Source organism: Equus quagga, chromosome 11 (assembly GCF_021613505.1).
Source record: "Equus quagga isolate Etosha38 chromosome 11, UCLA_HA_Equagga_1.0, whole genome shotgun sequence".
NCBI classification, from domain to species: Eukaryota; Metazoa; Chordata; class Mammalia; order Perissodactyla; family Equidae; genus Equus; species Equus quagga.
The window spans coordinates 35,703,245-35,720,797 of NC_060277.1; the positions used below are offsets into that span (position 1 = coordinate 35,703,245).

General features: G+C 35.9%; 1 protein-coding gene across 1 annotated transcript in view; it reads right to left on the bottom strand.

Annotated features, from left to right (window-relative positions):
* The window catches only part of UFL1 (UFM1 specific ligase 1), a 30,893-nt gene extending 13,902 nt beyond the window's left edge, over nucleotides 1–16,991 (bottom strand). Inside the window, exons 1-9 of the mRNA XM_046676950.1 lie at nucleotides 16,844–16,991; nucleotides 15,500–15,645; nucleotides 14,399–14,427; nucleotides 13,600–13,697; nucleotides 12,942–13,056; nucleotides 10,758–10,888; nucleotides 4,960–5,018; nucleotides 2,404–2,550; nucleotides 927–1,102 (exon numbers count right to left, since the gene is read on the bottom strand). Of these exons, the coding sequence (XP_046532906.1) occupies nucleotides 927–1,102; nucleotides 2,404–2,550; nucleotides 4,960–5,018; nucleotides 10,758–10,888; nucleotides 12,942–13,056; nucleotides 13,600–13,697; nucleotides 14,399–14,427; nucleotides 15,500–15,645; nucleotides 16,844–16,920 (978 nt within the window). The 5' untranslated portion in view covers nucleotides 16,921–16,991. The remainder of the gene's footprint in view (nucleotides 1–926; nucleotides 1,103–2,403; nucleotides 2,551–4,959; nucleotides 5,019–10,757; nucleotides 10,889–12,941; nucleotides 13,057–13,599; nucleotides 13,698–14,398; nucleotides 14,428–15,499; nucleotides 15,646–16,843) is intronic.
* Nucleotides 16,992–17,553: the final 562 nt, after the last annotated feature.

The following is a 17,553-nucleotide window of genomic DNA, read 5'->3' on the forward strand; positions in this document are numbered from 1 at the left end:
CTCTTTCCCATCATTCCCCCATCTCAGTTAACGGTACCACTTTCCACTCAGTCGATCACGCCCAACCTACAAGTCACACTCAGTTTTTCTCATAAACCCACAAACAATCCACCATGAAGTCCTGATAACTTTACCACAAAAATATATTTCTCTTCTTAGCTCTTTTCTACTATCTGAAATTATCATTTTCATCAACTATCTCCCCCACAATGAAACTACACCTCCTGAGAGCAGGAAACCTGTCTGGACACCACATTCCCAGCAAGTAAAACGGTGTTTGGTACACAGAAGGTACTTAATAAAATTTGTTGAATGAATAAACAAACACTTATATCTGGAATCTCTGGGAACTCATATATACAAAACAAGGAATTTTCTGCTTTTTAAAAAGAGAGTCTGGGCCCTGACAAATAAATAATGGATTGGCCTCTTGTTTCTGTCTCTTCACCTACACTAATCTTTTTGGCATAATAAAGGCAGGTCAATACTGAACACTGAAGTGGAACACTATCAGTGCTAAAGCAGCTTGTGTTAACACATTAGCAGAGATTAAGGGATAAGGGATAAACAAATGCTACATAATGCCTGATGCCAGTAAGGTTGTAAATGCTTGGATAAGACTGTGAGAAGTCTCATGAATTTCTGTATGGCAAGATTAATATGAGTGCTATATTGTTTGCTCGTCTGTTTCGAGATTTACAAAATTCTGGATGTTGACTATCCATATATAAAAGGTCACTACTTCAAAGCTAAAAAGTCTTTAAGCACAAAATAAGATTATTTTTGTTATAACAATGGCGCTAGAATTTGGCTACAAAGCCAAGACTGTTCTTTATGTATCATAATTCTTAAAATGGCCATATACTAGTGATATATCAGTTGTCATTGGTTTAAGAAAAAATTATGAAGAAAAAGATAAAACATACCGCAATATCAACCCATGTTCCAGAGCTGATGGCTTCCTCTACCGACGCTTCCACCTGATCCACAAGTCCTTGACCAACACACGCTGCCTTCAAAAACAAGAGTTGTGTAGTCTTATATCTTTTCTTGATGTAGCTCACAGCATCTGGGATTCCAAGTCTGGATAAAGCATCAAATTCTAGAAATACACCATAAAGTTGGAATAGAATTGTCATTCATACTTTTTAGAAATCTTAGAAAAAGTTCTACTAAAATCTGTTCTTTGTGAATACACTGTATTCTACTATTTTTTAAAGAATAAAGCAGAGAAATGTGCCACAGCCTATTGCTTATGTCACCTTCCTAAAGTTTTATTATGAAACATATTTGTAGAAAAATTGGTTCAAGTACGTCCTCAATCCCAGCTGTGTCACCTCCTCTCCAATTGCGGGGTCAAGGGAAACATGAGAACTATGGAGCAATAAAAGCAGAAATGGGGGAAAAGGAGAATGTAATGATTTAAGCAAAGAAACAATAACTGGAACTTATTTTGCTAATTATGGTTAACTAAAGGAATGGAACTTATTTTTCAAATGTTTCATCAGACAACTTAGGAAAAAGTAGTTCTCCAGTCTAATTTACACTCTCAAAAGATTTAGCATACAAAACAAAAGTAAAAAACTGAGACAAACTTAAAGCCATTAAAGTTACTGGAGATATCTACCATCCTCTCTGTATCCCCAAATAAACATAATTTAAGAAAATTTATTAGAAGAAAATTCTAATCCCAGTCCACGGTTGAAGAAACTGAAAAGTACACTACAGAAAGTCAAGAAAACATAAGCCAAGCCCAGTATTCTAGCGTACATTTAAACTCTTTGAACACTAGACTTACAGTTTTATTACTGAGAAAGAAACTGATCTCTTACAGGGCTTAACTTAGTTTGTGAAATTGATCAAATTAAGTCAGCTACATATTTATACATATTTGCTAATTGTTTTAATGACTAAATTCAATCAATCTACTTTATCCAAATGACAGAACCTCAGAAACAGAATATAGAATAACTTCAATGTTTCTGAAGTATTGAATAACTAATAAAAGTGAACATTGTAAAACTGAGAGCCAACAAAATACTTCTAAGATTATGTAACTGAAAAACTGGGCAACTTCATAAAATGTAAGACATAAAAAATATAATTACTTTTTATGAATTAAAAAATACTTGAAGTTGTAATAGTATCGTTATCACTGGAAGGTTGGTAACAATCAATCCCAGCTTTTGCTTTTTATACATTACAATTGTTCAATAACTATTAAACTCAGTTCCAAGACCCACGAAAACCTGTGGCGTGACTACTTTTACATTCAAAGAGGATCATTATAGTCTGCTGGCCAACGCTAAAGTATGTGTGTACTCCTGAAGCTAATACAATACTTTCCAAAAATGTGTTTAGTGTCAGCAAGAAGCTTCAGCTTCGAAGAAAAAAAATAGTTACCTAGATAGCCATTCTGCCTGAAAAAGGAATCCACCCAAGCACTCTGTGTTCTGGAGTAAATGTCAGGAACAAAAACCGCCTTATCTTGTCTCCCACCAACCACAGTGCCTCGTAATCGTCCACTATTAACAAGTTCCTCAAGCACAGCTTAAAACAAAAGCAAACAAATAGAAACAAATCAGACCAGGTATAAATCTCAGAAAGTTAATATACTTTACTATGTCATAATTTAGTTATACTTATCCTTTACAAAAACAAGTTAAAGTTTAAATTGCATAAATAAAGACATCATACTTTAGAAAAAACTTTCCTGACATTTAGAATACTCAGGTCATAAATTCAGGAAATTCTGGTAACTAGCTAAAGGTGCTCAAATTAGTTAATATTAACATTGAATTTTTCAGTTTGAGTAATTCTGGAAAAGAAACAACATGCCATTATCTATCCCATGATTTGTTTAAAATTGGATGACTAAACACTTTGAGAATAGATAATGCACAACCACTAGTGTTACCAATTTCAATTTTCTCATATTTAGAAAAATCAAGACACCTGGACCATATCAGAATCAACAGTGTGAAATAAGCCATGGAAATTTTTACGTTATTGCATTTCCACTGTTTAAATTGAAGCAATACATTTTAACACTACCTGTAAGAGAAACATAATGCCATGGTTAAGAGGACGGATCTGGATGCAGACAGCCTAAGTCCAAAACGCAACTCTACCAACTATTGGCTGACAATTGGTTCTTAAGCCTCAATTTTCTCATCCATGAAATGTGATAATAATAGCTATCTCATAAGATTGCTGTATTCATATAAAGTGCTTGGAACAGTAGCTGGCCTATAATAAGCACTGGATAAACATCAACTAAACATCACCACCATCAAAAGATTGATGTCAGTCTGAGAACTGGATAGTGCTGCCATTAACACCAGATTTATGCTTTTCATTTAAACCATTAACATCTAACTAAACATTTTGTTGTTTTAAATATCAAAATCCCCTAAAAAAAGATAAAGTAGATAGGAAGGAGTTATTTCTAAGTGAATCAGCAAGTACACTCAAAAGATTCCTGGCACACGAGGCTGGCCTCGTGGCCAGCAGTTAAGCTTGCGTGCTCTGCTTTGGAGGCCCAGGGTTTGCCAGTTCTGATCCTGGGCGCCGACCTACCCACTGCTTATCAAAACCACACTGTGGCAGGCATGCCACATATAAAGTAGAGGAAGATGGACACAGATGTTAGCTCAGGGCCAGTCTTCCTCAGCAAAAAGAAGAGGATTGGTGGCAGATGTTCTCAGGGATAACCTTCCTCAAAAAAAAAAAGATTCCTGGCACAAAGAAAGGTTTATGAAAATTAGCTTTTAACAGAAATAAAAATTAGTTTACATAAGAATTTCAATGCTGAGTAAATTAGAATACATCAGAAAAGTCTAGATTTCTCATTAGACTGCAACACATAATTTTAAACTTTGTGTGACTGTCCAACACAAATCCATGCTAAATTCAGACCAAAGTTATCAAATTATCAATTATTACTTGAAGAACTTTACATTATAATGAAATCCCACCAAGCCCAATTATGTAGATTCCAAAATAGTCATATTTTAAATTTGTCTTAAACAAAAAATTTAAATTTAATTCTATATTCTGAAAAGCATAGCGAATGAAAATTAATTTTTGAGTCTGTGCTTGAATTTCTATTCCATTCTTCATTTTAATTCTTATATTTGCACAGATATCTGAGTTGAAAGATTAAGACATTACATTTTTTTGAGGAAGATTAGCCCTGAGCTAACTACTGCCAATCCTCCTCTTTTTGCTGAGAAAGACCGGCCCTGAGCTAACATCCGTGCCCATCCTCCTCCACTTTATATGGGGGACGCCTGCCACAGCATGGCTTTCCAAGCAGTCCACGTCTGCACCCAGGATCCGTGTCCGCACCCGGGATCCGAACCGATGAACCCCAGGCCACCGAGAAGCGGAACATGTGAACTTAACTGCTGTGACACTGGGCTGGCCCAGGCCATTGCTTTCAAAAATTATTCCATCCGAGTTTATAAAAACCCCTCAAAACCTCATTAAGAGCTTCACAAATCACACTCAAAATAGGCAATGAACCAAGACTATTTTGGAGGTATTACTATGCTGTTTCAATGCTAAGAAAATATTTTTATTGCTATAAACTCTGAAAATTTTCTAGACAAACAGTATTTACTTTCACATTAGAAAACATAGTAAAAATCTGTTAGAAACAAAGGGAAAGTTATTCTTAATCCCACAATTTCAAATCTCTCTATGTCTATGTATAACAGTATTTTATATATACCCATACATAATTTTTTTTTTTCATTTCACTCCTCTTGGGGTAGTCATCACTAAACATTTGGTGCGTATAACAGATGAATACATGAAAATTGATAGAAACTTTTCAACCAAAAATATTTTAGTCACATAAGTTTTAAGATTAAAAGAGGTAAAAAAAGAGTAACTTTTACATTAATAGTCTATTCAGAAGCTAAATAAGTGACATATAATTTAAACCAAACTCACAGTAAAGAAGTTGCTCCTGAAATCCGTATTTTGAAATCAAAGAATTCACTGCTGTAGGCCTTTATGGAAAGGGAAAAAAAAAAAAACACAACAAAACCTTCTTACTTGTTATAGAGTTACACATATTCATGAATTAAAAAAATAACTAGGATAATTAGTTTATGAAAAATACCAACTAATTTAAAAGAAACAAATGAAGGCAAAAATTGCATCAAATTTTACTCCCTTAATCAGAATTATGTTACTGAAATACCAAGGGAATTGATCTGTCTTCTCAACCCAGGATCAATTTACTTTCCCCCCAAATTTTCATCTCAGATTTAGTGATACTTGACTATGCGCCTTGCCCTTTATTGTGTTTTTCTTCATTCTATTCTTTCTGTCTGGGAGGCTCTTTCTCCATCTGGGAATAGTCAAGTGAATGTTATATGACTATTTTTGAAGAAAAATGAAGTCATACATGTCCTGAAAGGAATCTAGAATGATATACTCCCCGATTGGGTGGATGACAGGGAGGGATCTATCTATAAGGCTCTTTTTTTGCTTATTAGTATTTTCTGTAATGACGATGATTTCTTTTCTTTTTTAAAACAGCTTTAATGAGCTATAATTTACATATCATAAATCCAACCAATTGTAAGTATACAATTGAGCAACCATCTCTACAAATCCAGTTTTATAACATTTCTATTATCCAGAAAGTTCCTTCATAGATGTTTGCAGTTAATTCTTGCCACCACTCCTAGACCCAGAGAACCACTGATCTGCTTTCTGCCTCTATGTAAGTTTGCCTTTCTAGAGATTTCATATAAATGGAGTCACTATTTGGTATCTTGTGTCTAGCTTCTTTCACTTAGCATGTTTTTGAGGTTCATACATGATAAGGCATGAATCAATATTCATTCCTTTCTATTGCTGAATAGCCTTCCATTGTACGGATATACGATGCTTTGCTTATCCATTCATCAGTTGATGGACATTTGGATTATTTCCAGTTTGGGAATATTATGAATAACACTGCTATGAACATTTTCATCTATGTCTTTGTCTATACATATGTTTTCATTAGTTCTGGGCAGAGGCCTGTGAGTGCCTTTCGTTTAAAATAATTTAAAGAACAATTTTTAAGAAAACTATAAAGAAAAGGATCTAGATTTTTTTTTTGACAATTTTTCCCCGTATTCATTTTAAGCCAATTATGCCTATTCTCTGGTTTAGGTCTAGTCTGTGTTTTTTTTTTATTTTTATGCATATCATCAAGAGACTTTTAAGTTATTCCAACTACTTGATCCCCTATTGTTGATTATTTAAGAAGTCATAAATTTTCTCCATGACAAACTTGGGAGACCAGAAACAGTTGCCTAAATATGAACTGATATTTAAAAGTCCTTGTATTTGGGGATTTTTGACTAAATTATTATTTTTACCAAATTCTTGTAGGGATCAATTTGGTTTTTATTAAATTGTTTTACCCACATTTTTCAGCTAAATTATCTAAGAGCCCCCAAACCAATGAAGTCCAGTTAGGTGCTCTGTGAAGTTTGTTCTCTTTTGTTTATCTTATAACTCCCACAATCTTCTCATGTTTTGTTTTGTTTTTGTGTTTTCTTTTCCCTTTTACCTGAACACATCCCTACAAAAATGTACAGGGCTTCCTGAAGGACTTTATCTTAAAATTTCTGGGTGCACAACTTATTGTGGGTGTTCAATAAATGTTTAATTAAATTGCACAAAAGTTCTAGCTTTTTTTTGTACAATAAAACTTAGGTGCTGAGTTTTTATTTCAATTTGGAATATAATTTAGTTTAGTATACCTACATATGTCTTTTCACTAATTACTTCTTGCTCTTCTTTTTCGCTACCTATAATAACAATAAATATAAATCATTTTTTAATCAGAGATACAGGTGTTTTCTCTGAAGTCAGACCAGAAAAGTAGGATGGTTCCTTATATTTAAGAGGCAAATATGAAGATATGGTGCATTACATGGAACTAACTAGAAACCACACAGCCTAGCAACAACTTTTGAGGCTCAGAATTTGTTTTGCCCTCATGGTTTGATAATACCTCCATAGAGAGAAACTACTCAGGGCTATCTATTATGACTCAGAAAAATACTATTTGCTGAACCTGTTGATAACTACACTCACCACAATAATTAGTCAAAGAAAAGAGATGAATATCTGTCAATAGGAAAAATATATTTTCAGTTTTTATTTTGTGACTAAGAAATGCACAGGGTACAAAAAAGTTACAAAACTGACTCCTCCCCATTCCTATCACTCAGCTACCCAGTTCCTCTTCCACAAACAACCACCATTATCAGTTTCTTGTGTTAGAGAAGTGATCTGGTGCAAGGTGACAGAGCCTATGGGGAGTAAGGAGGGAAGAGAGCTGTAGCAGCAATGGGAGATCAGTTACATAAAGGAAAATCAATCAAATGAGTAAATATATTAAGGATAATGGGAGCTAGGTTTCTCACAGAGAGGGAAGTTACAAATATAGAAAAGGAGAAACTTAAAGTGTGAGAAGGGAATTGGAGGTTATCAGTGTGAACTCATGGATTTTCATAGACATGGATAAAGATACAGAAATACCGATATGTAGAGGGGTATACACATGTGTGTGTATGTGTATCCTTTAGCTTGTCTGCTGAGAGGGCTTGGGAGCAGTGACAACCAAATAGCAATAGGCAATCTAGTGTCCAGATGTTGGTTTCTAAATACTATACTCTACTAAAAGGAACCAGGGCTCCTTGGGGAAATGGCTGATTCCATGGTTAGGACAGGCAAAGTATGAGTTGAGCCTGGAACTTCTTGTCATGCCATAAGGAAAAGAAGTGCTTCAAGAATGATGGGGACATGTCAAAAGAACACAGAAGTCAACCAGAGGGGACTGCCACTAGCTAAATCAGAGCCAACTGAAAACCTAAATAATAATAGTAACAGATTATAATCCAATGAATAAAACAGGGAACCATGAGTTCATACTGATTTAAATAATTGAATAAACTGACAGTCTGGTGAAAAACAGAATAACTTACATGATCTCAGATGGCCCTCTCCACAAATACTTAATTATAAAGGAAACTTAAGTAGTTTTCTGAGATATCAGCAGATATCTCATTATTAAGAAGTTATAATACACATCATCAGTAAGTGGAAAAATCTATACTGTACGCCACCTGGTAGGATTCAATGACAAGAACACAGAATCACTTCTGTGATATTCCTGCCAAAGATGCATAACCTAAATAACAGCATGAAAAAAAGAGCAGACAAGCAAAACTGAACAAAGTAATTGGCCTGTGATCTGTGAAAGCATTAAGGGCATAAAAGTCAAGGAAAGATCAAGTAAGTGTTCCAGACCGAAGGTGACTAAGGAGACATGACAATTAAAGGCAATATGTGATTCTGAACTGGATCTTTTTCTATAAATGACATATTGGAACAATTGGTAAAACATGAATGGGATCCAAGGCATGGATGGCAGTAATATGTCAATGTCAGTTTCCTGATTTTCATGTTTCTATTATAATTATATAGGACAATGCCTTACTTGCAGGACATCAGACTAAAGTATTTACGGTGACAGAACATCACGTCAGCAACTTCCTCTCAAATGGGACAGAAACAAAAGGTTCTCTTGCAATTTTTCTCCAAGTGTGAGATTATTTAAAAAATAAAAAAAAAGGGCCGGCCCCGTGGCTGAGTGGTTAAGTTCCCGTGCTCTGCTTCGGCGACCCAGGGTCTCACCGGTTCGGATCTTGGGCACAGACATGGCACCACTCATCAGGCCATGCTGAGGCGGCATCCCACACGCCACAACTAGAGGGACCCACAACTAAAAATATACAACTATGTACCAGGGGCTTTGGGGAGAAAAAGGAAAAACAAAAAAACAAACAAAAAAATAAATAAATAAAAGAAAGAAAAAATAAAGTTGTTACATTAGGTTGCAAGCTCTCCCTTCTAACCTTCTAGTCTTTTGGGCCCTACATATATTAGGTGCTCAATAAAAGTTTTTGCCTTGTTGAATGACAAAAAGAAACCACTGTGGCTGTCATGTAAAAAATGTTCTGGAAGGGGCCAGCCCTGTGGCATAGTGGTTAAGTTTGGTGTGCTCTGTGCCAGCGGTGTGGACCTATACCACTCATCAGCCATCCTGTGGCTGCATCCCACAGACAAAACAGAGGAAGACTGGCAGAGATGTTAGCTCAGGGCTAATATTCCTCAAGCAAAAAAAAGAGGAAGATTGGCAGATTGGTGGCAGATGTTAGGTCAAGGTGAATCTTCCTTACCGAAAAAAAAAAGGCCTGGAAGGTAGTAAGAGCAGAAGGAGGAAGACTGGTTAGGAAGCTCCTAAAACAGTCCAGTTAAAAAATGGACTGAAGTGGTGGGAATGGCAATGTGAGAGAAGTAAAGATTACATAAATATTTAGAATATAGAATTCAAAAGAATTCGTGTTTAGGAAAGAGGAGTGAGAGAGGATGGTATAAAGAAATGACTCCCAGGTTTCTGGCAAAACCAACAGAATGATAATATTTACTGGTAATGGAAACCCAAGTGGAAGGATAAACTCAGGTGGAGGGGGGTCAGGATAGCTTAGGGGTAATGAGTTATTTTAAATATGTTGAATTTGAGGCACTTGTAAAACATTTCAACAGAAATGCTGTGTAGGTAGTATGAATCTGAAATTTGAAAGGTAAAGTCACCTAGGAAGGCAGTGCAGGACTGAGAAGAAAAGATGGCCTGACACTTTAAAGGCTAGGGAAAGGAGAAAGAGCCAGAAAAGGCAACTTATAAGGTACACCCGAAAGAGATACAAAAAAACCAGTAAATATTGGTGTTAAAAAAAAAAAAAAGGAATGAGAACATTTCAAGAAGGAAGACGTACTTAGAGTTAAATGCCGCTGCAAAGTCAAGTAATAAGGACAGACAGCATCCATTAGATTTAATGATATTGACATCATTACTATGTAAGTAGTAGAAGCCAGATGGGTGAGCTGAGAAGTGACAGAAGGTAAGCAAACTGAGATAGTAAATGTAGACATCAACTCTTGAGGTTCATTTTAAGGAAAGGAACAAACAAGACGGTAGCTGGAGTGGAATATTGGGTTGAGAGAGGTTTGATAGTTTTAAAATGGGAGAAATCTGGACATATCTAAACGTTGGTGGGACCCAAAAACTACTGAGATAAAGTTAATGACACAGGAGAGAAGAGATAATTGAGAATGTAGGCTTTCTTAATTCCACACTGGAGTTTGTCACACAGGCTCCAAACATTTCAGAAGTTCTTATTTTAGAAAAGTTAACGTGATTTTGAAAGTAATATTGTTATTCATTAGAATTATAGAATTTATTTAGTTAAAAGCGTTCTAAAATCATCTCGTCTCATCTGAGACCCAAAGAAGTTAGGTGACTGACTCATCTGCTCAAGGTCACATGGTTACTATGTGATGGAGCTATGACCCAAGGACTTATGATTTTAAACGGCATGCTCTTCCATGAGCCTAGGGTCACCTTATATACTTATTCGGGTGTTCTGAAGAAGTACATCTGGGGTCATGAGGGTGGTGAAGGTAGAGCAGGGAAGGAGATTCTGGTTGGAGAGAGTTTCGGTACATTCTAGGGCTCGGGCGTCCCTATTCCTATCTCACAGAAGCTTCTCTTCTATCTGTTTAATGAACTAGGATCCTGATTGAGATTTTGCTAAAAAGAAAAAAGCTGCTAGAAAAAAAAATGCAAATCATGATCAAAGAAATGTGAAAATATACATACTTTAAAACATGCTTACCGGGTAATAGCACTGAACAGTCCGCGGATGCGTGCTTTATGTCGAGCTACAAAAGCTTCAGTAAATATTACTCCTCTGTTATCAAGATCAATGTGTCCATTAATTATTCTACCTAGTCGCTGAGTTAGCGCCTGGGGGTAAAGATGCAAATTTTTATTATTTTGAAAGAACAAAATTACACATATACATCTGTATAGTCTTACTAAAGTAACGCTGCATGCTGATGTTACATTAATCATATGATTGACAAATTTCAACAAACATAAACTCACAAGATTTATAAGCTAAAATGAAGATTCAGGATCTCAGAAACTTCATAATCTCATGGCAGAGCCAAGAAGTGAATGAGTCAAATAGCTGATATGGGCAAATGCTAAAAAGGGCTATTTTTAATATACAATAAAAATGATTGATTAACCAATTTTCTAGATATAGGCAGCTTGAAATATAGACAGTTAAGACATATATATGGGTCTTGGAGAAGATCCTATCTGGAGCTTCTAACACTAACAGAGACAAATAAATGTTATTCCAAGATTCTGCAACCTATGGAAACACAAGACCTGAAAAGTTATCTTCTCTGATGCAAACATTAACAAGTTATCTGTGCCCAGAGGTCTACGCTGGCAGACAACCTGATTTCTTGGTAATCTCAGCAAAGTACTTCTCCACAGCTACACAATGACTGGGGCCAGGTATGTGTCTGGACACATTTCATATCCCAAGATAAGTTAAACCTACTCAAGTCAGCCTGGCTGGTACTTGAATGGTACAGAAAAATGCCATTCAAACAACTTCTTAATAAGCTTTTAGAATATTGCCTGTGATATTAAAAAAAATCAGAATTGGAAAGTATTAAGAAGCCATATATATTTCCAAAATGTATCAGTAGCACAGTTTTATAAGAAATCATGTGGATTTGTTCTGACATTTTTTAGAAGTGTTTTAAAAATGCATTTTTTGACCTTCGGTGATTAACATATATTTGCTCACTTAAAACAGAACTTAGGCTCCTGAAATGCTATGTAAAATAGATCTCTACTCTAAATGTTATTTTAGATGCAATCAGAGGAAATCACTCTCTTAAAATGGGTGAGTAAATCTGTTTGTATTATAAATTAATCTCATGCAATAACGACTTGGTAAATTCTTGTAAACTGGATTTTCTTAAAGTGATATATACCTAAAAAGAGATTTGGCTTTTCCCTTATTTGTTCCAGTAAATACAAAACAAAACTGTCATTTATGGAGTGCCTCCATTGTGCCAGACATTTCGCTAGACATACCATGTATATAACCTCACTGAACTCTATGGAAAAGACAATTATTCTCAAGATGTGTAACTTGAAGCACAACAGACATGAAATAATTTTCCTCATGCTGAGTAACAAAGCAGTGGCACAGACAAAATTCCAATCCAGGTGTGTTTAACTCCAAAGCTCATACACTTTTCACTATATTGAATGAACTTCTCTAACTCTAAAATGTCAACCAAGTTTAAGAAAAAACAAACAAGGAAATGGCCTCTATTTTCAGGTAGCACTGTTATTACATTATAAATCAAGACATTTGAGTATTGACATAGGTACCTAAAATTAAGAGAATATGAGAGAGTCCTTGGTTCTTCTTCCTAGCACACTGACAGTTTAGAGAAGAAAAAAGGTCACATCAAAGGACGTTGGTATTATTGACATTTTGGACAAGAAAATTCTTTGTTGGGGAGGATGTCCTATGTATTGTAGGCTGTTTAGCAGCATCCCTGACATTTACCCCATAAGATGCCCGCAGCACCCACTCTAAATTGTAATCTTCATCAGTTATTTCTTAAAATATAGCTGCGCAATCAGAACTGTAGATATCAGGGTTAAAGTTTCTGTATAGCTGATATCAAAAGCACTGAATAAACCTATGCACTTATGTTATACTTGCTAATATATCAAAGCAGGTCTAGAACTTAGTCTATTAATTGTTTTTACGGTTTCTCTGGGTTCAGGAAGATTATAATAATTTCTGAATGGTCTCCTCAGAACCAGCAATGTATAAGAAGTATTCCCAAAATATATTGCTATGACATCAAGAGCAAATGGTTGCAAAAGATCAATGGTAAGAAAGTCCAGTTTTTTTTCTTCCATCAAAATTCTTTATTTATCTGAAAAGACACATTATACTATTAAGAAAAAATACCTGTGTCAGAAAGTTTCCAGGAAGATCATAGGTTTTACACAGTTCTGATATGGTTACCTGACCACTTTCTTGCAATTTATCATTTACCTCTTCTGCTAATCGATCCAAATAGTTCCTAATATTTGAAAAAAAAAAAAAAAAAGGAAAAGCAATTAGGATAATGATTTTCCTCTATCTTTTATATTTAATTTCTGTCGCAATAAGGTATGTCCCAAAAGTAACACAAAGGGTATTTTTAGGTAAACATCATTCATTACTCATATTCTGAGAACTTTATTTTTCCTATCAGTGTAACTAAATCTAAGGTTAATCAACTGATAAATGCTGGAATTTTTTTTTAATAATGAAAATTATGCTGTCATTTTTCATTAATATTTGTGGCAAATTTGCTTTCATAGCTAAGATCATATATGAAAGACTGTAAAAATTATGTTCTGTGTTGCTTTAAGATAACAAAAAAATCAAAGTTTATATTATTTCCAAGTACTCCACATAATTAAGCACTTACTTTTTAAGTACAGTGATCCCTATAATGAAAATCAGCACTATAGGAGTTCTAAACAAAAATGTTGAACTGGCCACAGCTGCTATAACTTTAAAAATAAACACTATTAAAAAAAAGGGAACTCAACAAAGTGCTCTTAAATATTGTACTTACTCATCTATCAGTTGTCCCAACACTAGCTGAACATGCTTTTCTGATTTAACAATGTCACCAATTCTATTTTCAATATGAGTCAGATCCACATTAATCACCTGGAAAATAAATACAAATTCTATTAGTGATAAGTTCATACTGTTTCTTAAGTTCAAAATTTTATATTTAGAACTATCCTTTCAAAAACTTACTCTTAGATGAATTTCAAATTGCTTTAAAATATTTTAAAAAGGCTTGGTCAAATAAATTAGAGGCTATTTGCTTATTTGTTCTCATTTCTGAACAATTATACTTTCACTTGCTAGGGAAGTTTATATTAAGAAGTTACATTTTCATATAACAGGCACCATTTCACAATCAATACAAGATTCACCAGCTTCTTGTATTTAGTGTACCTTGCTGATGAAATGTGCATTTATATTTTCTAAAAATATCTTCTACTTTTTTTATATTACTCTATTACCTCCATATACTAAAAGCAAGTAAAGATGAAACTAGTGATTTTTCTCTCCCAAATTACATAAATCCTGTAATTACTTAAAATGACAACCATGAGTTTATTTGGTAACGAAAAAAGAATAATCAAGTCAACTGAGAAAGAAGAACTTATTAAGTCAATTCAATATATCAGAATTTCCTAAATTGATTCAATGTGTCAGTGAGGGTTATATCACTATTTCTTCACAAACATTACACAAAATATGATACCAGTATTTGTGCATACCTAAGGCACTGAAAAAATCTGTAGTATCAAAAACTCAGAAATCAAAGGAAAAAAATTTATAAATTTAAAATTTACCTGTTGCAGATCAACAATGTTTACTCGACCTTTAAAGAAAAGATATTCATTTAGTTTAAATTACGTGTGAGTACACATCAGCCAAAAACTGTAAATTCCAACAGATTTGTTTTGGACAAAGGCCTCCTTCTACAAAGGACATAGAGCCACAATAATTAACGTCTTCCAACACAAACCATTAGCTGTATAAGTCTTCATGACTGAAGACATAGGCAATAATTTATTTTCAAAGTTCCATTTCTCACATCAGGCCAATTACCAGCATCAACTGATACATAAGTTGGCCAGACCTGTGGAGGGCATTTATCTCCCTTCACAGTTTATCTACTGTGACCAAAGAGAAAACAACAACTCAATTCAGATGAACTTTTTTCAATTATTTGAAATTGGTAGATTTCCACCTACTAGCAAAAGAAAATCTGTTAACTATTTCAAATTATAGCTACTATTTTATCAGCATAATGCAGGAAGATAAAAAAAAAAACACACACCAAGGGTATATCTGATAACATCTAATGAAGAGCTGTTTTAATAGTTGCTTCTATTTTAATCAAATTATGTTCAAATTTGCTCAATAGTTGTTCAAATTTTAAAAAGACAAAGGAAAACAAAAACTTTTTGGTGTGCTTGCAACAGCATTTCCTACAATATAGGTTTAGCATCCATACTGAATTGTTTCCTAATTTGCAAATACCTACAGGTAAGTTTAAAAACAAAAAAACAGGCATAGTAGTATAGCCTTGATTTTCAAAAATCACTAATTCTTTAAAATCTCTGTTCCCTCTTCATAATAACAGGCAGCTCCCCTGAGTCATGAGATAAATTAACAAACTGTGACAAGAAACAGTGTATTAATTCACACATAGAACACATAACTCAAAATAATAAAAAGTGCTATTTTGTATAGTGACAATATTTGACTTCATTTAAGTTATATGATCATGTTTACCCAAAACTATTAAAAATATTAAGGCTGATTATCATATTAACAATTGAGATGGGTGTCCTATAACCTCCAAATAATTTATTAATTATGGTTTTAAGGGCTTTTTTTTTTTCCCTATCAAAGAACCAGAAGAAAAAAACTGAGGAGTTACTTACCACCTCTGACATGTAGCTCATCTCTCATTTCTTTACTAATTTGGGCTGGAGTAATATATTCCTTCCCATCAAGCGTGTGAACTACTTCCAGCTGTTTCTGAGCAATCAATTTATTCACAATCTCAATGCAGTTCCGCTCTGACAATCTGAACAAGGAAAGTTCAATTTTAAAAATGCACTTGATACATTTGGCGCTCAATAAAATCAACACAATGCATGAAAACGGGCTTTTTTAAAAAAGTTAGGCTAAAGAGTGAGTAGGTTCTATACCACTAAATCTGTATCTTTTATTAGTAAAAAATACTGAATCAACAAGTTAAAAAAAAAAACTCTTGGCAGTAAGCAGGTTTACACGCACTTAAATGATGTACTTAATTGGTACAAATCATTCTATTACGATTTCAAGTTTGCTCTCTCATCTAGGCCTGCTTCTAATCTTCAAATCTGAGTAGATAAGTGAAGGCATATAATTTAGGGAGGAAAAAAACCTGCCCTATTTTTACTTCAATTTCCAGTTTAACTTTAGTAAGAAAACCCCAGAATTTTCTTTTAAATTGAGTGTATAACTGCCTTACTCATACAATTGGTCTGTAAACAGAAAATCTGGCCTAGGTAAACCTGCAACTGTTAGTTAACTTAAGCACTTCAGTATGTGCCCTAGTTTGCTCTCAAAACTACATAATACAGGCACCAGAAGAAACAAAAACATCGTGAGCAAGAAATAGTCAACGGATAAAAAAAAGAATTCTATTAGCAGTACATGTGTTCTGTAATATTAAAAAAGCAGACTTATGGTGCTCCAGACACATCACCCAAAGGTTAGTGTGTTTGTGGGAAATATCAGTGTCCGTGAGTCCCTAAAAATGACAGATGGGACCACGAGTCTGGCCTAGTACATCTGTTCTGGCGGACAAAAAGGCAAAATATTTTAAGAGACAACATAGTGTCTGCAAAGTACTTATTTTGGGGTAAGCCTATCGTTTCAAGCTCATTCTAGGTCAGGAAGTGTAGAAGAGCTAATGATGCCACAGTGATGTGATGACGTTTAAGTACGGACAGGAGGGACACCCTTCGCTCGAAGTCACCTGCCTCCGCCAGCGTGGGGGCGGGGCGCGCCAGCACCTAGCTGGGGCGAGGATGGGGGATTCCGGGGTTTAGCATCTTTCAGGCTTCCCCTCCGAGAACTATACTCGGAACCGCAATCCAGGCTCCAGGAGGGGGCAGGAGGCGGCAACGGTGCCAGGGGCTGGGAAGGTCCGGGGCCAGGGATCTGCGGCCTCAGATCTCGGCATGGCCGCCTAGGGTCTATTCTGGACTCCACAACGGAGAGGGAGGGTCGGGCACCTCTGTGTGGCCTCGGCGAACTGCGCCCGCTGGAAGTCAGCCGCCAACCGCCTAATCTCTTCCCAGGCGTCCGCCATCACGGCCCTAGTCGCTGAGCCGCCGAGGAAATGCAGACACGTCAACCCAAAGGCAGCGCGAGCCGGGACGGAACGGGCCGCGCGGAGGGACAAGAGACTCCTCCCTCACGCAGATTCTCCAAACGCGCCCACCCCGCGCCGGAGGGGGCGGGCCGGAAGAGTCGCAGCCCCGCCCACCCCGGGCGAGAGGCGTGTCCTCCGCGGTGCGAGCCCGGCTGGAAGAGTTCCTTGCGCGGCCGCGAGGTCTCTGCAAGGCTGCGGCTGGGATGCAGGCGGGACCAAGTTAACAAAGTGTTAGTTTAGGTCTTTGTGTGCCTTATCCCTAATATTTCGGCGGCGTAGTGATAATCAAATTAACCACTTTCCTTTTTTTTCTGTCCTCCGTTTGGTTTTTGCGGGAGGGGGTGGGCAGGAGGTGTGCCTATGCCTGCAATTAGCATGCCCTGTGAACAAGGAGCAGTCCCTTTTGTACCGAAAGTCATGTTAGTTTTTACATGGGCTCGGAGAGATGTACCTTTTGGGAGACAAGTGGGCTACGCTATAGTGTTAATTACTTTGTGTTTTGTTTGCATAAACATGAATAATTCGGATACCCTAGAGGCTGGGAATTGCTTTCATGTGGTCTAGAGCCTT